The sequence below is a fragment of the Notolabrus celidotus genome, chromosome 18, assembly GCF_009762535.1.
Source record: "Notolabrus celidotus isolate fNotCel1 chromosome 18, fNotCel1.pri, whole genome shotgun sequence".
Classification (NCBI taxonomy): domain Eukaryota; kingdom Metazoa; phylum Chordata; class Actinopteri; order Labriformes; family Labridae; genus Notolabrus; species Notolabrus celidotus.
This window is the reverse complement of record NC_048289.1, coordinates 12,460,423-12,484,229: the sequence shown is the minus strand read 5'-3', so window position 1 is coordinate 12,484,229 and position 23,807 is coordinate 12,460,423. Positions and strand designations below refer to the sequence as shown.

Below are 23,807 nucleotides of genomic sequence, written 5' to 3'. Positions count from 1 at the left end.
ACATCTCATCTCTGATCTGCTACAGTCAGAGAAACGTGGATCTGATCAGGGAGATACTGAGAGAAATACACAGAAGGAGAGAGGGAGAGGAGATAGTAAAGAAGGGGAGTGTGGGGGAAATATGTCCAGAGCTGTAAAGTGTTGAGAGGGAAGGCTGCAGAGAAGTGTGGGCTGGGTTACACTGGCACTTAAAAAGACGCTCTCTTTGGTTTCTGTGCATTTCACCAGCAGGCAGGCTGGGAGGTTGAGAGGGGGGTGAGACGCAAAGGAGTGCATGAGACAACAGCTCGAGGGGAAAGGTGCACTCTCACTTCATCGGAGCAAGAGTATTTTTAGCTCTTAACTCTTCCACCGTACAGTATTTTCTCCTCCACTCAGACTGTGGTGAGAGCTCGCCATGGGCACCAGCGTGGACAGGTTTGTGTGCATGGTTTTCCTGCTGCTGCCAGTCTTTGGACTCTCTGTGGCTCTGAATGAAACCTTGCTGCCGGGGAACTACGATGACAACAACGAAGGTGCGTTAAAGTTCCTGGAGGACTACAATACCACTGCAGAGAAGGTGTTATTCGACAGCGTGTCTGCCAGCTGGAACTACAACACCAACATCACAGACTACAACTCACAGCTTCAGGTAGGACAACTCTCAGGAGTCTTCACCTCTCATGCTGGTATAAAACTGGCTCATGCACCAACACCTCCTCATCCAAATTCATGCCTGGTGAAGTCATGAATTAAGGATTTGAGCCCTGCTTGACTTGGAGATCACCCCTTATTCATCTCTTTCCAGAATTACATGCTCAGTTTCCTCCCAGCGCAGCCAACTCAGCTTGAGTCTTTTTGGAAATCTAAAACAGATCTGAACACCTGCTGCGCAAACGTCTACAAGATTTGAATACATTTTGTAAGGGTCTTGTGCACTATTATGCTGGCTGCTAGTTTAACTGTCTGTTTTATGATACTTTCTGCTTAAGAAGTTTCTCCGCCCGCTGCAGGAGGCACTTTTACACACTAATGGTCTTTATGGTCTAAAATGACATCCTTCACTTTTGCAGGAGTTCCAAAATGAAGCTTTTTAGAATCAAGCTATGGGACATTAGTTTAATAGAAAGCTGCTGTGGTTTGACAGTTTCATATCAACATATGCCTGAGAAGCATTTGCATGAACATTAAAGATAAGGTAGAGAGGATAACGGCAATAAAGCTGGAGAAAAGTCCAGCCAGGCAGAAAGTAAAATGCTGCAGAAGCCCATTAAACTGTAGCGGTGTGACAGAAACTGACTTCCCCTCAAACAAGTCAACAAAGTCATACTCACGGTTGCTTGCAAACATGCCAGCTTTCTTACACAAATTCACAAGTGCAAAGCCTGCATTTTTTTCCCGTATGTGTGCTTAGACAGCTGTCACAACAGGGTTTCAGAGAACAATCCCGGCTCTCCTCCACAAATCGAACAGGTGTAGAAGGAGTCCCCCTCCACCCCTCTATGCTAATGTCAGCAGGGTCAGGCTGCAGAATGTGTTCTGCTCTCCAGAGTGTCAGGGATTTAAGGTGAAAGATGAAGCAGGATTTTGTCTGCCGGGTACAAGTGTGATTTTCTTTTTTCCTCAATGGTTCAAAGATAGGATCAAACTGGATCAGAGCGCTGAGCTGCATCTGATGTGGCAGCCAGGGGGAGCAGGGCGAGTCAGCCTGACAGAGATATGCTCCAATGTTGGCATTCCTCATGCTTTATTTTCCACTTTGAGTCCATACCATTCAAATTATTGAGACAAACATGTACACTCTGCTCATGCAAATGAACACACATACACATCCAGTTCTTTCTCTGCAGCCTCAGGGGTGAGCGTGTTTCCATGCTAAAGTGCAAAGGATCAAACAGAATGAGGATCACCTCTCATGCTTCTAATCATGCTGAATCAAAAGAGATGTGAGTGGATATCAATGACTGATGTCCTTTGAATCCCATAATGGAACAGCAGTTGCCCTTAGGTGATAGAGAGATTTGGTGTGGTTGCAAATTGCACACTTTTTAATATGACCTTTCGGTAAACCCAAGATAAATATTCTATATCCAGTTTCAGAAACAGAATTCTCCTATACCGCGCCTCCTTACAAATTGGAATGCTGACTGCAGCTTGCATAGCACAAAGACCTTGAGGGAGAGATAATCAGCAGAGAAAGAAGTCATTTCAGCCTTATCTTTACTGTCTTTCTGTGGTGGAGAATGTGATTATCTGGGTGTTGGCAGGCTGGGAAAAAAAGCGATAGAGAAAAAGACAGATTGAGAGGAAGAGCACAAAGGTTGGAGTTAATACTTTAACTCACTGTCACTAGTTTTCCCTCCTGCCGCCTGTTATTTTTCTGAAGGCTGGGAGAAAGATAAGAAAGGCTTTAATGAAAACAGCACAGGAATGAAGCTACAGTGTTGTCAGACTTTCCTGGGCTTGCAACAACTGGTGAGCTGTTAGCGCTTCACTCATTGCTTTGTGGTTCTGTCAACAACAGAGTGTGTGCAAAAAATGCTTTTCCAAGTGTGGCCAAGCTTACAAAATTTAAATATGGTTTACTTTACTTTAGCTTGACACAAAGTTAAAGGTTGCAACCTAGCATAAACATTATCTCCTAGGAAAAAGGTGCAGTAGGGGGATACACAATGCTGTAACAATACATCATCTTGAGCGGGAACAAATAAATGGGAAACACATCCATCGTCCATTCAATTTCCTACAGTAGCCTTGACACTGTCCCTTCCCCATGTGCTGTTATTATAGACTAAAGGTCTACAGTGTGTGTCCATGACATCCCAGAGTGCCATAAAGAAAAGCTCCTGACACTCTCTGAGGCGATATATGAGCATGTGCAAACGACAGACAAAAACATATTTTACAAATATTGTCCTTCAGCTAGGGTCATTTAGCTGCTCTGTCCTTGCTCCTGATAGACAAATAGAGCTTTTTATTGGTCCCAGAGGAAAGATGTTCTGCTTCAGCATCAAAGAAAGAGATCAAGTCACATGACGTGCATGTTGTAGGTATACAAGTTTAAAAACAAGGGTGCACCGCCATGCTGGATGCGCTTTTGTGGGGCTATACAAGAAGTAAACCATTACCAGTGTTGGCTAAACTGAAATTCTGACTTTGTAACAGAGTGGGAAGAGAAGACATAATGAGACTGTAATTAAGCCAACATTTGTAGAGATGACTGACTGAAAAAAATATGGACAGCACGCCTCCATCTCTTCCCATCGAGAGATTTAAAGCGAAAATATGACCTATGACCCTGTTATCCTAAAAATACATTTCACTTACTGATTAAACATCAAAGATCCCTCTGGTCTTTACTGTCCACAGTAGATCAGATTCTTGTGTTGATTTGTAGCAGACACTCACGACTTTGGAAAGTTCAACGACTCTGCTACATATTCCTCCTCTACTATACTAATCCAGAATGCTGCATCAATCCTCTTTTAAATCAGATAATACATTCAAATTTGTGTGCACATAAATTAGCATGAAATATGCTCCATCTGTCATAATGAAGGAGGCAGGGTGTTTCGACCGATACTGCAGCCAGCCACCTTTTCTGTCCAGGTTTCATTCAGTCATATTTTTTTAAAGTTATGTTATTGGGCATTTTGCCTTTAAAGGATATGAAAGCTGGAGAGAGACAGGAAATGTGGGGAGTAGAGAGTTGGACCTGAGACCACTGCGATGAGGACTAAAGCCTCTGTATATGGGGCGCTCGCTTAGATCACTAGGCCAACAGCGCCCCTTTATTCAGTCCTCTAATTGAAAGGGAAACCAGTCTGTTTGTTTCCATAGCCCAATGCAGATGTGGCTTTAGACCTGCAGTCCTTTTGATGGCCAACAGGGGGCGAACATAATTTTAATTAATAGTACAGAGCAGACTTTAGAAAACAGCTAAAGTACATTTTATTACATGCCCTGTGCAAGGGGGCTGTGCTGACCATCACCTATTGTACATTACACACCTACTATTTATAAAAAGCTCATACAACACCACCCCAATACATCTACACTATCCATTTAAATTGTCAATAGAGCTGGACATGCTTCAGGGCTGACCTCACAATGGCTATGACCTCCTCCAATGCACAGTCTATGTGCGAAAGATATTTTCCTTTGGGAAGTGTCAATCTTCACACACACAGAAAAATTGCATTTAATGTAAAAAGTTTAAAAAAACAAAATTAAACTGTATTGTCATATGAGGTAGTGTGTTATTACAGGTTAATGCAATTTTTCACTTTGCAGAGAGACAGAAGTCTGATGCTAACTTGAAAAACTAAGCACAAGTCCCAGGACATGTAGGGCCAGGGAAGTCAGAGCTATACTTCACTGGTTACAAAGGAAGAGTTTTCTTGCTGTATGTACAAGTATGTCACTGTACCAATATCCACCCTGATACTGGCAACACTCACAATATTTTTTTTCTGTAATTAGAGAAATCAAGAGATTTAGTTAATCAATATTAACTACCTCCATCTCCTATTGTCTTCAGGTAGAAGCATCCCTGGAGGAGCAGGCCTTCTCCTCAGCCTGGGGGTTAAAAGCCAAGCAGAGCTTCAGTGATGAAACACTGATTAATCTCACTTCTAGCGACAGGAAACTGGTGGATAAGATTAAGATCCTGGGAGCTGCCAACCTGGCCCCGGAAGATAGAGAGAAGGTCTGTTTCTGTTTCAGGAAACTTGTAATCCTGTTTTAATTTTCTAACCTTTTTTGAGCACATGACAGTGAATTCAAATTGTGTTCTCTCCTCTCCAGTATAACAGAATTCTCAGCACTATGGACAACATTTATTCCACATCTAAGGTGCATCCACAGCCGAATGTGAGCTGGAGCCTGGAACCTCGTGAGTAAATTTCAGTAAAACAAAAGGCCTTTAGAATGCATGAACTCTCACATATGCAGACGTTTGGAGTTAGTTGAAAGAAACAGGAAAGGACAGACGTTGAGGAGTATGAAACAAACAGCGGCGTGGAGGGGAAGTCTAGTAAGAAAAACTGTTGTAAGTGCTTCAGATCTTATCTGCTATGAGGAAAGTAACAGGATGGACAAAATGACTTCAGAGAGCTCTCCAAAGGAAGTGTTATGGATGTGCCCATGAGCACTGAGTTAAAGCTATTGAAATAGCATGTCAGTGGCTTTTACCGCTGTCGGCTTGTATTGTAAACAATGGCTCTATGTTATGTTTTCAGCAACTGCCAAAACTAATTGTGAGAACGTCTGCCAACAAAAACACAAAAAAACAGCGCCACCAGGGAACAAAAACTATTATTAAAACTAAAAATGATGTAAATATAAATGAGCTAATTTTTCCCGAGGTCAGAGGGTTGGCTTCTTAGTCTTGGAAGTGATCTGAGGTGGAACAGGATTATTCAAAGTGTGAGGTTCAGCCCTTCAAAAAAACAAACAGACTGTCAACCTTTCCCGCATTCAAACCATCCTGTGTCTCCTTGTCTTCACCTTAACTTCCCATTTTAAATATAAACATTGTAAAAGACACACAGAGCTGCTATAACTCAAAGCTTATCTCTCAGCTTCTCCCGTTCTGGTCTTAGAGATCACAAAGTCATCTAAACACCAATACATCTCAATCATGATAGGAAAATCTTCCAGCTCTTGAGTTATATTTTTTAGATGGTGCACCGTCTGATAAGCTGCTCTTTATTTTAGATCATTCTGTGGGCCTGAGGGTGTGATAGATTCTTTTTGTTGTTAAACAGATCTCACAGAAATCATGGCTAACTCCAGGAGCTACAAGAGGCTGCTGTTTGCATGGGAGGGCTGGCACAATGCATCAGGTGTCCCTCTAAAGGAATACTACCCCAATTTTGTGGAGTTGAGCAACAAAGCCTCACGCGCTGATGGTATGAACTTTTGACCTTTGACTTGTTTGATATTTGACCTTGAAATCACAAGGTTTAAGCAACAAAGCAGAGACAAGAAATGCTAAAGAGTGTGAATATTTTTTCCTGTTTAGGCTTTGACGACACTGGTGCTGACTGGCGCTCTTGGTATGAGACTGAGACCTTTGAACAGGACATAGAAGGACTCTACAGGACCATTGAGCCGCTCTACCAGAACCTACACGCCTTTGTGCGCCGCCAGCTCTACAAACAGTATGGCCCCAAGTACATCAACCTGAAGGGACCAATCCCTGCCCACTTGCTTGGTACAACACACATTTTTATGCAGCTAACATACACGAAAACCATGAATATTTGCTACATGACGCTTGGGACTGTATGATAATTATTTGGAGGAGAAAGAGTTTATTTTTTTCCGTCTGCTCGAGGCCGAGTAGAGAGTTTTATTTTTATCTGTTTGCTCGAGGACGAGTAGAGAGTTCTATTTTTTTCCGTCTGTTCGAGGCCAAGTAGAGTTTTATTTGAGAGGAAAGATGAGGGTCCTAAATTTGATAAAGTCCAACATTATTATTTTATTTCAACCTTGTCTTGCAAACCATGTAGTTCAGTAGTTACATCAAAAAGGCTGTATGAGTGCACGATAGAGGCAATTTGACATTGACACAAAAGTTACTTCTTAACTGGGGCTGACAAACAATTATCATCCCCAGAAACCTATGCCAGTAATTGTCATTCAGTCCGTTACATGAACAGTCATTGTTTAATAAAGTCTTCGAAAACCTTCAAAGATGTAATCACACATGGGTGCTGATCTCGTTTCTGTGAATGAGGCATTTCCTACTGGGCTTCAGAGCGGAGTATCTCATAACAAGAATTGTTTCTTAATTGTGTTTTCTTCCCCACCCTCAGGAAACATGTGGGCCCAGACCTGGAACAATATTTATGGTATGATGATCCCATTTCCTGACAAACCAAACATTGATGTGACGGATACAATGGTCAGAAAAGTGAGTATTGGGGAAAGACTTTATGCTACTCAGTTGGATTGTAAGAAAGAAAATGTATTTTGTGGGTTAAAAACAAATCACAAAATCAAACTCTTACAGATTTAAGCTGAGAGTTTATTTCAAGCTGAAATTTGACCTCTGTGGTTGCTTTGTTTTCTCAGGGCTACAATGCCACTCACATGTTTTCTGTGGCCGAGGAGTTCTTCACGTCTTTGGGTTTGGAGAAGATGCCTGAGGAGTTCTGGGACCACTCCATGCTAGAGAAACCTGAAGGTAGAGAGGTCGTGTGCCACGCGTCTGCCTGGGACTTTTACAACCGTAAAGACTTCAGGTAAAATAATCAACTGTGTTATAGTCAGAAATGTAGGAAGTTATAAGTACACCTTGTTCATTGCTAATTATAAGTTGAAAATAAAGATGTATTGCACACTGGATTTCATAAAAGGGGGGTTGACTTAAAAATAAAGTCGATTTAAGACTGTATATAAAAACAGATGATGTGTATTTGTTCATAAAGAAATGTTCACAAGAGCTGGCTTCATCGCTAACAGCATAAGCCATACCAAATAACTGCCAGGTGACGTAAATCTGACTTCAGCTGCCTTAAAACACAGTGCTCCGTAACTCTCAGCAACTCTCGATTCCTCTCAGATCCTCCTGGAATGTGGGAAGTCGTTCACAGTCTCCAGAGTGAACTACTCTCATGTTATCGTTCACGAGTTTAATGTTGCATGAGCTGTTCAGTTTGTGGAGGTTTAAAAGTCTATTGGATATTGACGTAAAAATGTAAACCAAAACATACAGTCTGAACTTAACCGTGATAGTAAGTTTCACACAAGTTATTCTACAGGTTCAACACAAATCATTCTGAATCACCTGCATTGTTAATATTAAAAAAATACATTAACCCATAGGTCATGTTATTCTTGTAATGATGATTACACTTGAAATGACTACGTCATTAATTAACCACATTGATGTTTTTCTACCGTAGGATTAAGCAGTGCACCACTGTGACAATGGAGCAACTCTTCACTGTGCACCATGAGATGGGTCATGTCCAGTATTACCTGCAGTACAAGGACCAGCCGGTGGGCTACCGTCGTGGTGCAAACCCAGGTTTTCACGAGGCCATTGGAGATGTTTTGTCTCTCTCCGTTTCCACACCCAAACATCTGCATACCATTGAACTGCTGGACAATGTGACAAATGACTATGGTAAGAAGATCAAAAAAACTGATGAGACCGAAAAAGCCTCACATATAACTTTAAGATAAACTAATAAGTATGTAGCCAACAATTTAATGCTGCATCATGTTTTTTTCTAGAAACGGATACAAACTACCTGTTAAAGATGGCTCTAGAGAAGATTGCTTTCCTTCCCTTTGGCTATCTCATTGATCAGTGGAGATGGGGTGTGTTCAGTGGAAAAACACCTCCTCAGCGCTACAACGCTGACTGGTGGAACCTCAGGTAGGCTACTGGATATTTCCTGTTTATAGAATATTTCGACACATTCAGGAAGTATGATTATTTACTTAATCATGAGAGCTGGATTGGAAAATTTGATAAAAAAACCATAACCCTCCAGCAGATACAGAGTAACGTGAAATAGCGGGTTAGCTAATTGTAGTGCAAAGACTGTAAAGGTCAACAATAACAAAGTCAACCTACCTGTATTAACTTAGGCTTACATCTGGGTTATTTGATCTAATATGCTACATTTTGAAACGTTGTGATTTTACAGGGTTTAAGTGCCCAGCATTATTGGCTGAATGTTCTAACTTTCCTGACCCTTGCCCTCAACATTAATTTGTGAAACAACTCACAGGTACTAGGTTTTGACAGTAACCTGAGATGATTACAACTAGCTGTATTTAGCTAACTAATTTTTCACAAGGCTAACCAGTTATCAAAAGCCTTTTAAGTAAACCACAAGATTTGTGGAGAAAATTACTTCACTGTACTTTTTATGCAGCAGCTTTGGGGCAACAAACTCATTGTGACCATAACAGCTCATAATAGCTTTTAGGGTTGATATGGTGAACTTGTCAGCAAATATTCACGTATTTACACATCTAGCAGGCTTTATTTTATGAACATTTCACTAGCAAGGACCACACCAACAACAGAATGAGATTTGAAAGATTTATTTGAGGTTTATTGATTACAGATTATTGTACTGATCGATATTGCACTCGTAGCCGCTTTGGGATCCGCCGTTGCACCCGAGCACGACAAATCCCCTCAGGGCCCTATGGATAAGGAGAAGAGGAGCAGAAAGGAGAAAGGGAAGGGAGGGAGGGATGCGGAAACGAGAGTGAGAAAGGAGGAAATGGTCAGGTTTGAATTAATGGAAAAACGGAAGAGGCGCGGTTGAGGTGTGGTCCTGCTCCTGAGATTTTGATATCACCACTAGCCTTAAACACATGATTATTTTAGCTCTGCTTTTGTCTCCACCAACAAATACATGTTAACTGCTGAATGTTCCACTAAACTGAACAGCTAGCTTACATTGTTTGCTAGGGAGGGTCCATTGGGCCTTCAGAGCTTTTTTCTCTAAAACCAGTTGCGAGTTTTGGCTAAAAACAACAGTACAAGAGCTGTGATTATTGTCCAAGACATGAAACTCCCTTCAGCCCTTAACCTGATACTGCTTAGCATGTATCGTCACACTGTCTAATGAAAAATAGAGCCCTTACAAAGTTCCTTAAATTACACTAAAACCTGTGGAAACTATGCAGTAACAGATTAATTCCAGCTGCTCTGTAGTAATATAAAAAAACTTTGGTTGCGCTGGCTGGTAAGGTATTTGTAGACTGGTGAGTCCCTGGAAAAACAGAACTCAAGCCCAGCAGACAGTTTTTGGATACGTCAAACCTCACAAGTTAGAAAAAACAATCACTACAGGAAAAGCAACTTCCCAAAAACGTGTGTCTCAGTTTCGTAACTCATGTCAATGTGTTCTAAATCTATCTTGTATTTCCTTTCGAAGGACAAAATATCAAGGCATCTGCCCACCCACCAGGCGTTCAGAAGAGCACTTTGATGCCGGGGCGAAATACCACATCCCTGGAAATACACCATACATCAGGTAGCATCATGTTCCAGCACCACCATGTTATACTTCACACACATGAGAACTACACAGTCAGTTCTGGATTTCAACTTTCAGCTTTTCACAAGTAATGCTCAATTAAAACATTAGTCATACATACCAGTGCAAAATCACCCCAATTTGTGTATGTGTATGTGTGTGTATCTGCTAGCACTGATTAATGAAGTGTGAGAGAAATAAGTGAATAATGTAGATTGAATGATACAATAACAGGGAATAAAGGCAGGAGGCTCTATTAGAAAAGCTTCAGATGGTTTCTTTAACAATTTGAAGACAAAGAGTCAGACATACTTAAAAACACACCTCACATTTCATTTTAGTTTTGATTTTGGTTAAAAAATAAGTTATTTTTTAGTATTAATGTGATCCACTGACATATGACAAAGAGATTCTTTCTCTTGCAGGTATTTTGTGAGCTTCATCCTGCAGTTCCAGCTTCACGAAAAACTGTGTGAGGCAGCCAATCACACTGGTCCTTTACACACATGTGACATCTACCGCTCTCCTGAAGCAGGGGCCATTTTGAAGTATGTGATCTAATTACACAGAGCATGAATTCTGATTTGTCTATTTAAGCAGTGAAGGTGTGATACAGCTTAATTTTCCAATTCTGTAGGAAAATCCTCCAAGCCGGCTCCTCCAAACCTTGGCCTGAGATTCTCAATGACGCTATTGGCACCAACAAGTTGGACGCCAACTCACTGATGAAATACTTTGACCCCATTATTACATGGCTGAAAGAGCAAAATGTGGATGAGACGTTAGGATGGCCTGAATATAGCTGGGTACCACCCATTCCTGAGGGCTACCCTGAGGACATTGGTAAAAAGTTTTGCTAAATATAATAAAAACAAACCAGCAACATCCTCAGGAGGGAGGGGGAAAATACAACATGATACTAAGTGATACTACATAATTTCTGCATTTGTGAAAAGTGGTAAAAAGTAGAGATGTTGCAATGAAATTGTGCTGGACTGATGAGATCAGGCAATGGTTTTTAGTTATTTTTATGGACAAAAGTGTTGCAGGCTGTTCAAAGATTTGCATGCACACAAACAGAAAAGTACAGCTTTCTTTTATTCATGCAGAGCAAACACCTAAAAAATGAACAACCTGCTGTGTTTACACATTCTAACTGCAGTCTGAATTACATGTTTCTTTATCTTAATTACACATCTTGCCTTTTTTCTTTTCTTGTTTACTTAGACAAGAATACAGATGAGACTGATGCAAGGACATTTCTGGATGAGTACAATCGCACGGCTGAAGTGGTGTGGAACGCTTACACGGAGGCCTCCTGGAAGTACAACACCGACATCAACGAGGCCAATAAGCAGGCCATGGTGAGACCCTTTGACAGACCTGGTCCCCTTTATATCACCTTAACATTTTCTGGCAGTATCTGTCATCACTTACATTTGAACGATTGTGGCACGTTATGTTGATTTTGTACATTAAGTCAAGAAATCAGTAAAATTATTTCTTAATCAAATGTTGTTTACCAATCAGTAAATGATTGAGTCAGCTAGTCACTATCAGTGCATTTTTCATACATCCATCACCCAGAATCCAATTGCATAAAGTACTAAAGAGATCAATTTAGAAGGTTTTGTTTCTCCTTTTCAGCTTCAGAAAAACCTGGAGATGTCGGCCCACACCCTGAAATACGGACAGCAGGCTCGTCAGTACGACACCACTGACTTCCAGGATGGCTCGGTCAAACGCATTGTCAAAAAACTCAGCGACATTGAGAGGGCTGCACTGTCTTCTGCAGAACTGGAAGAGGTGGGGCCGAAAAAGTTTCAGTCTAACAAAGACAGAACTCCTCTTCAAGTAGAAATAGTTTATTGGTTGAATTAAATCACAGTTGTCAGTTGTTGTTTTTCTTGACAAAAATTCAAAGGAGACCAAAAACATAAAACCAAGATGTGTTTCTGTTAACAATTTATTGATGATGTAAGTGTAAAGACCATAAAACACATTTCAACAATGGTAGTATGTTAGTTATTAAGAAAGAGCAGGACATGTGTTTCTTCTTTGAGACAGATTACTCACTCATGCTGAGGGACACATGTTAGCAGCACTAGATCAGCTAATGTTAAATAGTTTACAAGATAATCAGAACATATCAGCAGGAATGATTCTGACCCATCATACACAGAGTATATGTGTTTTGAAAACTGAAGGCTAGTATTTCTGTGAAGAGGAGACTCTTTTGGAGCCAGACACACCCACAAATTCAGCTATCTCAGGGCTTGTTCATTCAAAAGTGTACCAAATGTTACCACTGTTTCTATGTCGATTTACCATATTTTACAGTGATCAGTTTCACCTTTTACCGTCACTCCCTTTTGTTACATGCTCACACCCACCCCTCCACCTCTGCTCCCTGTAGACAGCTAGCATCTTAATTTGCCAGATTAAAGCTGCTGAAGGTTTCAGCATCATCTAATGCTTAGTACACATCTTCACCTTTTAGTACAACACCCTTCTATCAAACATGGAAACCGATTACAGTGTGGCTAAGGTCTGCAGAGAAGATGGGACATGCCATCCACTGGATCCAGGTGAGAATACTGCAGACAGACGTATACCGTTCCTAATTGAAAGACCATCACTTCAAAATTAAGTGAGCAAAAAATGTAGCTCATGAACAAAAAGTCAAGTAATTATCACTGTTTTTCAGATCTCCAGAAGATCATGGCAGAGTCCAGGGACTATGATGAATTGTTGTTTGCCTGGAAAGGATGGAGAGACTCTGCCGGCAAAGTTCTTCGCACAAAATACAAGAGATATGTTGAACTGGCCAACAAAGCTGCCACACTCAATGGTATGACCCCAAAGACTAATTTTACATCCAGCAAATGAGTCTCTCTTAAGCAATATTTAACTGTAGCAAGAAGCCAGAATATATATGTTTTCTTACATGGAGTTACATGAGATCACTAGCGCCACTTAGAGGTCTGCACCATCAATGTATAAGTATTGAGAGGAACTAACTTAGCTTAGCTTAGCTTGGCACAAAAAGAATAGGTCAGTTCAGTGTCAGTTTTGCTCGATTATTAATTTAGTTACCTCATAACAAAAGAAAGCTAGCTGTTGTGCTAATGTATGTAAACCTGTGTTATTTCTGATGAATTTTGTTAGCTAGTTACATTTAGGCCTATGTACCTGTATTATTTTCTGCTAGTAAGCTAGTTACATGTAGGTAAAATGTGTATACTTTTCCTATGAACCTCACTTTGTTTCTTCTTACACTAAACTTGATATTTTGGATAATTTCAGATCAATATCACCTTTGCTAGAGTGACATGTTGGCGTTGCCTGCATTACAGGCAAAAAAACACAAACCTTGATGAAACATTGTATTCCTTGTACTGTGTATAGGTCACACTGATAATGGGGCTTTCTGGCGCTCCCTGTATGAAACTCCCACCTTCGAGCAGGACCTGGAGGCTCTGTGGAAGGAGCTGGAGCCACTCTACCTCAATGTGCACGCATACGTCCGTAGAGGCCTGTACAAAAAGTATGGCTCTGAGCACATCAACCTGAAGGGACCCATTCCCGCTCATCTGCTTGGTGAGTTACGAATGGAACTTTTGGTACTATATTTCATAAACCTGTACTGTGTGAAAGCAAATATTTGGAGTAAACACTGCCCTCAAAAATGCCACTTTGATTATGCCAGCCACTCAGTGGTTGAGGCTGAAGTCACTTGGGCCAAAACTGCACTTCAGTCAGTATTTCACTGAGGAATGTAAAGGATTTGAACACTCTGGCTCAAAGTCTCCTTTCTGTGGCAGCATACCACATTGATATTCTGTCGTTGACTGCAGTTGCATTTGGATTTAGGTGGGATTTAATTTGCTTTGAGAGGCGTCAAGCGTGAGATTGCGAGTGACAGCTCCACACAGTCACAAATTCCACTCGGTCTAACTCTGGCAGAGCAGAGATCTATTAAGTTGTAAAAATAGGATGTATAACTGCTGTCTTCTTTCCACCCAGGTAACATGTGGGCACAGACGTGGTCTGGAATAATGGATCTTGTCATGCCCTACCCGGATGCTACGCAGGTGGATGCCACTCCTGCCATGGTAGCAAAGGTGAACAAACACAGAAATGCTGTTACATAACAGAGACCACAGCACACATGAATGCACACATACACACACATGCACTCTCCAACTACTCAGCATGCAGCTTCACAGGTCAGGGATCAGTTTGTTTCTGTGAAAATTAGACTCAGATGTGGCCCAAAGTGAAGGGTTGACCAGAATAAGGATGAATATAGAGGCTTTCAGAAGCATTTGAGAAAGCAGCAGCCATTTATAAATGACATTACGTGGAGTGAATACTTAAATAGATACATTTTCTAAGGACAAAATGTGTTATCTCCAATTCTCGTAGAGCTGTATTTTTTTTTACACTAAATGCAGTCATCCATTCTTCACGTAGCTGTTCCAAATGTTCAATACAGCATTACCTGCAAAACTGTTTATGCAGAACTACTCTGCACTTTTATCCACATCCTCACTGTTACTCTTGTTTCTCCGTTCAGGGCTGGAACGCCACCAGAATGTTCCAGGAATCTGACAATTTCTTCACCTCGCTGGGTCTGCTGCCGATGCCAAAGGAGTTCTGGGACAAATCCATGCTGGTGAAGCCAGCTGATGGACGCGAGGTGGTGTGCCACGCTTCTGCATGGGACTTTTACAACCGAAAAGACTTCAGGTGAAAAACAAACTGGATTACATATCTGACTGTCATTGTGGTCAAGCCTTCACTGAATGCAGATAGTTTGATACATACTCAAAAGTTGAGAGAATTTAAGTGGGGCAGATAAAATTAGTCCAGAGTTAGACTGTATTACCCTGTTAAAAATAATAAGTTACTATTTGGTTATCAATATGAATTCCCTAAAAAGCATTCCATCTATAGGGCCTTGGTCCATTAGCTGATAATAGATAGCTTTAGATAATTGACAAATCTGAAGCTCATGAGTCATTGGCTTGCTCTTCTTACAGTTACAGAGCTGTTTCCCACAAAATCTCATAGGACCTCTTTTATTCCTTATATACATCAGTGACTTTCATTTAATATCAAAACGCTTTCTTTGATATACTGATGATAAAAAGATTTCTTTCACCTAAAATAATTAACAGAAGTGCACTTAAACATGTTTCCTAAGTTAAGTTCTTCTGAGGTAGAGATATTGGCAACAAGATTAACTGGGAAAAGCAAAATTGTACATGTCCAATGAAATAGCAAATAAAACTGGGATTTTACAGCATTCAAGATGCATCTTGTCAAGAAGAACCTCAAATGTTGCCAGTCACAACACAAACACACACACACACACACACACACACACACACACACACACACACACACACACACACACGCACACTACATAATAAACCATCACCGACAAGTCTTAGAAGGTTAAAATTAAAAAAATAAAATAAATAAATAAATAAATAAAAAAGATGTAAAAATGGGGGCGCTGGTGGCCTAGCGGTCTAAGCTCCCCACGTATAGAGGCTATAATCCTTGTTGCAGAGGTCGCCGGTTTGATTCCCGGCCGATCGACCATTCACTGCATGTCTTCCCCCTCTCTCTACTCCCCACATTTCCTGTCTCTTTTCAGCTGTCCTATCTAATAAAGGCAAAAAAGCCTGAGAATATAAATTTAAATAAAAAATGTTTGGGGTTAAACAGAGAAAAACACTTGAGGGTAGTCTAATTGCTAATTCAGTATTGACCTGTTGATTTTTACCATAAAACCAGTCTTGAAGTAATCTATTTACACATTATTACACATTAATGAGTGCCTGTGATTACTGTTGGGTGAAGTTATATTTCAGGGTTCTTGGTTATAATGTCCTTGTTTGTACCTTCAGGATCAAACAGTGCACCGTGGTGACGATGGACGATCTTATCACAGTGCACCATGAGATGGGACATGTCCAGTACTTCCTGCAGTATAAAGACCAGCCTGTGTCTTTCCGTGACGGAGCCAACCCTGGCTTCCACGAGGCCATTGGTGACGTACTCGCCTTGTCTGTGGCCACACCGGGACATCTGAAGAGCATCGGCCTCCTGGACAAAGTAGAAAACAATCACGGTGAGTTCCTGAGACTGAGTCCCATTTAGTTCTATGAAAACATAACGTGTTTTAAGTCTAATGATTCTGATGTTTCTGTCCACTCCTCCAGAGAGTGATATCAACTTCCTGATGAGTATGGCACTTGACAAGATTGCCTTCCTACCTTTCGGCTACCTGATGGATCAGTGGCGATGGAAGGTGTTTGACGGACGCATACCATCCACTGAATACAACAAAGAATGGTGGAACCTCAGGTAAAGTTCACCTGCATGTTTAAAAATCCCAGGAGAACATTTTAACAGCCACAAAATGTTGAATTATTACAATTATTCAGGGATTGGTAGATTAGTTGTGTAAGAAATGGTTGCATTAGTTAATTGTTCTCTCAGAAAACAGCTACATTGAATTGTTTTGCGTATTGCAGAATGAAGTATCAAGGCCTGTGTCCACCTGTGACCCGTACTGAGGACGACTTTGACCCTGGTGCAAAGTTCCACATCCCTGCTAACGTGCCTTATGTGAGGTAAATCTGAGCAAAGACAGATGATAACTGCCCGAACACACTCCAGTGTACCACAGAGAGATAAGATAGAAGCACTTCACAGTCAGAATGTGCTTTTGCTTACTTGGCGTTAAAAAGTGATCAGTCATCATTATGCTGATGGTAATGTGATCACTTGAAGTAAGTGTGTTTTGCTGTTTCTTTCTGGTTCCAGCTTGCCCAGTCTTGAAGTAACATGTTTAATGGTCTTCCATCAGGTACTTTGTCAGCTTCATCATCCAGTTTCAGTTCCACCAAGCTCTGTGCAAAGCTGCTGATCATAAAGGGCCTCTCCATACCTGTGATATCTACAAGTCACAGAAAGCAGGGAAGCTGATGGGGTAGGTGCACACACATGAAAACAACCACAAGTATTGTTTCCACAAAATTATCCTTTTTAAAGCATGGATATCCCACATAAGCAGAAGTTAAATCAAATCTCACCTCTCTTATTGATCTACAAGGATCTCATAGATAAATACATCTACAAACCAGAGGCAGCCCTCATTTACAATTATAGGATCAATCAAGTCATGAGATAATTATGTTTTCTCAAGCAAATCTGACATAAATCCAGCTTGAATCCATGTTTTTTTAAATTCATTTTGGGTCACGAGTTTTGAGTAACATTTCAGATCTTCTTAAGCTTCAATCAGAAGATAATCGAAGCTCTAGGTCAGTTAATGATGGTTGTAAATGTTTGAGACATTAACAGTTTAATACTTGCAAGGTTGTCGAAATTTGCTATACTTAGATTCTTCTCAATAACACAATTATACAAGATCAAATCCCTGTTCTTTACGTTCAATGGTCTCAACAAGTACCAAAGTGAAACAGAAAGAACAAGACATTCTTTACTACATTTTCACTGCAATGGTGCTCAAATAACAAACCAACAGGCCAACACTTCTGCACAATTCTAGTGAAGGGAGTTGGGTTCTGTTTGTTTGCAGCTGAAGCCAAGCTGTAACCTGCATACTGTGTGCATCTTTCTGCTCTACGCTTTACCACACCTGCTTCTTTGCAACAAGAACAGGCACAGCTAGGACCGGTCCTAGTCCAGCCTGGTGCACTGCTCAATGACTGAAACACTAAACTGACCAAAGAAGTAAAACAATTATAAATACAGCAAGCACACTCCGCAGATACAGACACGACATGCTTCTTCTGTAAACATGAATGATTAATGAGGGAGAGTTTTTATTTGTGTATATACATAAGTTCTAAAGAAAACACATTATATCTCTTACACGTTTGTTTTTTACTCTCAACAGAATGTCAAATGTGAATGATTGTGTTCTGTTAATTTTTTATGTACAGTTTGGGAATCAAAAACAGGAAAATGACTCAATTTTAGGTGCCCTGCAGTTCCGTTTTTGTTGCAGTGGTATCCAAACAAGTGTTTGATTTTTATCAAAGGTTGAAATTCTAGCATTGAGGCAACCCTCTACTGTATTCCTGATATGGTAATTTATAAAATGTCCCCACAATTGCCTTAAATCCACCAAGTTACTTATTTGCCGGCAACTTGATCTTGTTGCTGCGAGTCAAGTTCTGTGTATAAACTGTGCAGCTGTTTTTGATCCTATCTCACATGCAGTGTACTCTGCAATGATGATTCGTAACACAGGACCAGACCAGAGCAAGAGGCAGCAATAGTAAGAAGCACATAGGTGTAAGAGGGAGAAACACTCACCCACTGTCATGGACTCAGGCAGACAAGATGTTGGCAGAGAACTGGAGAGTGGAGCAGACTGTGTTGTGGGACTGGATTCCATACTGAAACACAAATCTCCCAAAGATGTAGCTGTTTTATTTTGAAGGGGAAGATCAGAAGAGCAGCCAGTTGCCTGTATTAAACTGTGAGGTTATACTTTTGTACAGGTTTCATTAATAACTGAGTCTTTTAGCACATCAGCACCACAGTGTCATACGTTTCAGCATTCTGAATTGATTATGCAAGAAACTGAGTGTGTTATAAAGAAGAGCAGAGAAATAGGCAGCCTATGCAACCTTTTGCAATCACAGTTTGTCTTCAGTAGTTGAGTACAACTTCATGAGATGATCCAGGTTTTCATTTTAGTTCAGGCAGTTGGCTGCTTTTCGGAAATCCCTCTATATTTCATTTTTTATGTAGATTAGTCATAGCCTGTAATCATGACTTTCTCATAAATTTATCACTGTTTTCTTATAAAAATCTGACTATTCACAAGCAAGTTTACAACCTACATCTCTTCAATTTAGGACTTTTACCCATTTTATTTTTTCTCATTCTTGTAAAACATACTCCTTATATAAAACTTTGTTGTTAATTCACAGCCTTATCTCTTGCTTTTGTCTCATAAAAGTAAGACTTTATTCTTGTAAATAAATATAAATTCAGATTTTTTTCTCATACTTTTCTGACTTAAGTTTCAAGATCTAACATTTTTCATAATTTATGTGGACTTAAATGAAAAGGAAGTCTTGAAACATACTCCTAAAAAAAAAGAAAACTATCCAGCATTTTCAATAAGTAAGTAAAATGAAGAAATAAAATCCACTTTTGTTAAATGTTTACAGATTTTAGATTGTAAAAGAACGGGTTAGGAGGTTTGAAATCAATTTCTAAAATGTACTGAAGGTTAAATTATATTTCAAAATCAGTTCTGCTTTATTTTATGTGACTCCATTCATTACAGATCTGATTCTAGCGCAGGCAGCTTGTAAAAATGTATGTTTCTACTCACCCATCTCCTCTGACCCGCTCTCTCCATCACAGTGACGTGATGAAGCTTGGCTTCAGCAAACCATGGCCCGAGGCGATGGCCATGATCACCGGCGAGCCTAAAATGAGCGCCCAGCCACTTATGGAGTATTTCCAGCCTCTCATTAAGTGGCTGGAGGAGGAGAACAAGAAGAACAATGACATACGCGGGTGGCCTGAGTACGACTGGAAACCTTCAAGTATGTCCAACACACTCACGCAAACACATACTTTCATAAATATACAAATAAAAGCACACGCATGTAGGCAGGAAATTTGTGTAAAATGAGTTTTCCAATCTCAGAGCCAAATGAGTTTGAACTCCTTCCCAGGAGAAAAAAGCTAGTGCAATGTCTTCACACAGAGGCATTCATGTTGTTTTTCTCCTCTGCTGAGGCTTACAGTGGAGTCAATCTTGTTTTACTGATGAGATCCTGCTGAAAGGATGCGTTCAGATTAGATTGATGAGATTCTCTGCGACACAGTGAAGAAGAGCTAGCGGGGAAAAGAAAAAACAGCTGTTGCTGCGCAGAACAAGTAAATAGAGTATTAAAAAATAATGGAAGAATATAAAGAACGGAAATAAATTTACTTTATTTAGTGTACACTGTCAAACAGAAACGAAGTTACCCCAAATTTAACCTTTGTGATTTATGTCATATTGTGTTATAAACAACCAGAGATTCAGCAGAAACAGTGTCACACTTAAAAAGCATCATAATGTAGATTTTCATCCAGTTACAAAGCTGCACCAGCTGCAGTCTCTGACCTGCCAAGTCTTTCTTGAGAAACAAGTCTGTAAGAAAAGTAAAAGCTGCTGTAGTGAGCATATTTAGGCATGTCAGTGAGTGCCAACTGTAGGTATAGTGACTAATACTTATTGTTCTTTTTCTATATGATTGTATTACATTGTTCCTTTTGGCAGATCAGATTATTTGTGACAAATTTTCACATTTTTTCAAAAAAATGTTGATAAGTAAAACCATTTTATTTGTGTTTCCAGCTGCTGAAACTCCAGCGACTAAAGTGGACTTTCTGGGTATGAGTGTGGCCGGTCCAGCTGCTATAGCTGGTCAGTGGATCCTGCTGGTTGTTGGTCTGGTCCTGTTGTTGGCCACCATCTTTTTGGCCTACAAATACAGCAAGTCAAAAAAGCCTGAAAAATCCACTTCCCTGTTGGAGCTCAAGCAGAAAGACTAGTGGACAGAGACGGCTAACAGGCCTAAAGCGAAGCCTGACTTACTGTAGCTAGCACAGTGCCAACCTCAATGTGAACATCAGTGTTTAATGTGTACTGTACAGTACTGTAATATCCGATCAAATCTGCTCTTGTATTTTGGTCTGCCTTCTTATCTGGTGTTGTATATTTGTTGTATACACTCAGTCAAATTATTTTTGCCTATGCAAAAAGATTATCACACTTTTATAATTATTTGCAATATTTGAATGTTTAGGGAGGAAATGTTGTAAATGAATGTTTGTAAAATCATTAATTGTTTGATTGATTAATTGTGATTTTTTTTAATATTTGATTGTTTCTTTTTATTTTGTTGTTCGATCCTCTGCATTTCTACAATAAGACATTACATAGTTTTCCTGCCTGTGTGCTCAAAAGAAAATTATCATGGAAAGTCAATGCTGAAGGTTGATAAAACAATTTAATTATGAAACTGCAGAGTAAAGAACACCACCACAGGGAACAGAGATTTTGTGCATGAGTTTTAGCCCTTTCCTCTGCATACTCAGAGTCTATAGAGGCCACAGGTTGTGGCTGTGGCCTCTCAGATAATAGAAAATATAGTGGTAATGCAACACTTGGTCCCACCAGAGACTCTCTTTTGGTCCAGTCTACTTTCAGTGCTGCAGGTCGACTTCAGTGGGGGCCAGCATGGCTTGGAAACAATCCAAGTGTCGGCTTACTGTCTCTTGGAAAAAATATGAAGCTGCATGACAATAAAATAACAAAGGCCAGTCACTTGAGTAATCATGCAAATAGTCAAATCTATGCGCAAGTATGTACAATTTATATTCACTTTCTAAGCCAGAGCATACAGTCTCCAGACAAACATAACATGCATTTTCTAATCCAGTGTCACGACTCCCTGTATCTCATATTTTATATTATATTCAGAAGGTTTCGATGCTGCAATAACACAAGACAGTGTAATAAATAAGAATCAAGTTTGCTCCCATTATCTCGTGAACGCGTTACCCTTTTTTAGCCACAGACAAGACATTATTGCTCTACACCTCAAGGCAGTGGGGTTTTTGGTGTATTTTTCAACATCAGTACCATTTTTTTCTGACTGTATAAAACAAAGGACAGAACAACAGCTATCACAAAGTGAAGCCGAAGCTTACAGAGCTCCCCCTGATACTGGCTTCAGTAAAGGTAACAATGCTCTCCTCCTATAACAGATGGAACACGAGTCAAACCAGAAAAATAAAAATGTCTCAGATAGATTCTTCTCAACATGTCATGATAGTTATATCACACGGAATTACGAGCACATCTCAAAAAATAGAATATTGTGAGAAAATTTGATATTTTCCATCAGTTATTTAAAAAAGTGAAAATGTGATTAATTCTAGACACATTACTTATAAACTAGAATTTTTCAAGCATTTTCAAGTTTTGAATTGTTACTAAAAATACAATTTTTCACAATATTAATTTTTTTTGGGGAGACAGTAGTATGTGCAAGTGTTTTTTCTTACAAGTTTGATTTTAAATTAGTTATTTGATCTAAAAAATATACTTAATTGGCAGCTCTGTTGACAAATGCGGGCTCCTGCAGTGTTCTGTACCGGATCAGAAGAATAGAGGAGGAATGGTGAGAGAAAACATAAGAAACACTAACACAAGAGTCATTGAACTTTACTGTGAGTGTCAAATCAATGCAAGAATCTGTGCTGCTGTGGCCTGTACCAACCTGCAAGTTTTTGACATTTTTTGTAAGTTATATTTTGGGCATTTTCGTCTTTAATGGATAAGACACCTGAAGAGAGACTGGAAATGTGGAGTAGATAGTACTTTCAACGGCTAGGCCAACGCCACCCCTTTCTTTGACATTTTATCCATAAGTTAAATGTATGTTATGGTTAGTGGTTAATGTGTGACGTTAATCCCGTCACTTCATCTGCCAGATCGTGTCTGAGCATCATTTGACTTCGCCAGTGCAACATGTCAGTGACCATATAGGAGGAGCTTTGGCTTCACATCTCACAATGTGAGGACATAGGTGTTCTGTCTGCAATAATATAGAGTCAGTGGTTTGTATTTATTCCTTAACATCGTGTTATATTTTTATGTGGTCGGTGCATCATAAATATCTGAAGTCAAGATCTTGATCAATGTTTGCCAAACAATCACTGGACATTCACTTAGTGATGCTTGTTCACCCATGGATGCCAGTTATATTCTAAGTGCAGTTTGTTTGAGACTGATGTAGGTCTTAAATCCTGACATAGCCTTAAACCACTGACCACAAAGTGATGCCTGGAGACAGAAAAGGCAAGACGTACACAATGACGGAATGTATCAAGACTCATCCCTCTGATTACAGAGAAAAAATGGAGACACAAACATGATGAAAGACCAGCAGCTCTGCTAACAGGACTTAGAAAAACAGAGTTTGGTATGCAAAAAGCCTGCAACATCTTTAAAAATGTAGTCTTGAATGCAGCCCAGATTTCACTGTACACAACTGCATTCTTCAAAAGTACTTAAAAATTACAAACTCCGAAACAAATGTTCAGTATATTGCACTGAAAAGTTCATGAAGTCTACGAAAGGAAAAAAAAAAGAAAATGCCATAGCCACAGTTGGTCCATGCCCTGCAGTCCATGTGGCCCAACCAAGCCCAATGTTCAGTGTTTGGCCCATGTCAAACCAGTGTGACAGTTAACAGTCCAAAGCGAAGGCTTCAGTAGTAGTAACGTTGCATCTCTGTCCAGTTGGTGATCCAATACTTTTCTGTGGCTCCACAGGCTGATATCCCAGACTGAACTGGTAGCGCTCAGCTTGCAAATTCTCACCCCCCGGTGCTTTGGCATTATCCGGTAGTAGATGGCTCGCTTGAAAGAATCCAAGCTAATGGGGGAAAAGAGAAAGAGAGGAAGTGACATTAACGAGAGACACATAGGAAGGCAGGGGGGCCGGGAGTAATGACGGATGGAGAGGAAGATTTGGGATTCATAGGCAGTAGAAAATTTGAGTTAGGCAGACAATAAACCCACACTAATAGAGTTAGAGAAGAAAAACACGATACTGAAGAGTGAGAGCACATAGTGTCAGCCTGGAAGAGAAGTAGAGCAGTGTTAAGAGACAAAAGCAGACATAAAATGTCAGAAAAGTGTCAAGCAGTTTTCAAATCACACCCCAAGCTGAGCGCTTTG

The 23,807-nt window shown here is 40.1% G+C and overlaps 2 protein-coding genes across 2 annotated transcripts in view; one reads left to right on the top strand and one right to left on the bottom strand.

Annotated features, from left to right (window-relative positions):
• ace (angiotensin I converting enzyme (peptidyl-dipeptidase A) 1) lies at window positions 1-21,002 on the top strand. Its single transcript, XM_034707793.1, has 25 exons — window positions 1-631; window positions 4,520-4,687; window positions 4,786-4,873; window positions 5,748-5,891; window positions 6,005-6,196; window positions 6,801-6,898; window positions 7,060-7,229; window positions 7,893-8,116; window positions 8,227-8,371; window positions 9,894-9,992; window positions 10,421-10,543; window positions 10,633-10,838; window positions 11,223-11,359; window positions 11,643-11,801; window positions 12,496-12,583; window positions 12,703-12,846; window positions 13,404-13,595; window positions 14,022-14,119; window positions 14,575-14,747; window positions 15,917-16,140; window positions 16,232-16,376; window positions 16,547-16,645; window positions 16,882-17,004; window positions 19,425-19,609; window positions 20,413-21,002. The coding sequence occupies exons 1-25, from the start codon at window positions 398-400 to the stop codon at window positions 20,607-20,609; spliced, it is 3,855 nt and encodes a 1,284-aa protein (XP_034563684.1). The 5' UTR covers window positions 1-397; the 3' UTR covers window positions 20,610-21,002.
• Window positions 21,003-21,048: 46 nt separating this feature from the next.
• Window positions 21,049-23,807, bottom strand: part of itga3b (integrin, alpha 3b) — a 34,565-nt gene continuing 31,806 nt past the window's right edge. The window contains 1 exon segment of the mRNA XM_034708644.1: window positions 21,049-23,502. The gene's annotated coding sequence lies outside the window, so the exon portion shown is untranslated.

Coding starts and splice junctions, on each gene's coding strand:
- ace (XM_034707793.1), top strand. CDS start 398: ATGGGCACCAGCGTGGACAGGTTTGTGTGCATGGTTTTCCTGCTGCTG. Junction 5,892..6,004: donor CAAAGCCTCACGCGCTGATG/GTATGAACTTTT, acceptor TTTCCTGTTTAG/GCTTTGACGACACTGGTGCT. Junction 11,360..11,642: donor AGGCCAATAAGCAGGCCATG/GTGAGACCCTTT, acceptor TCTCCTTTTCAG/CTTCAGAAAAACCTGGAGAT.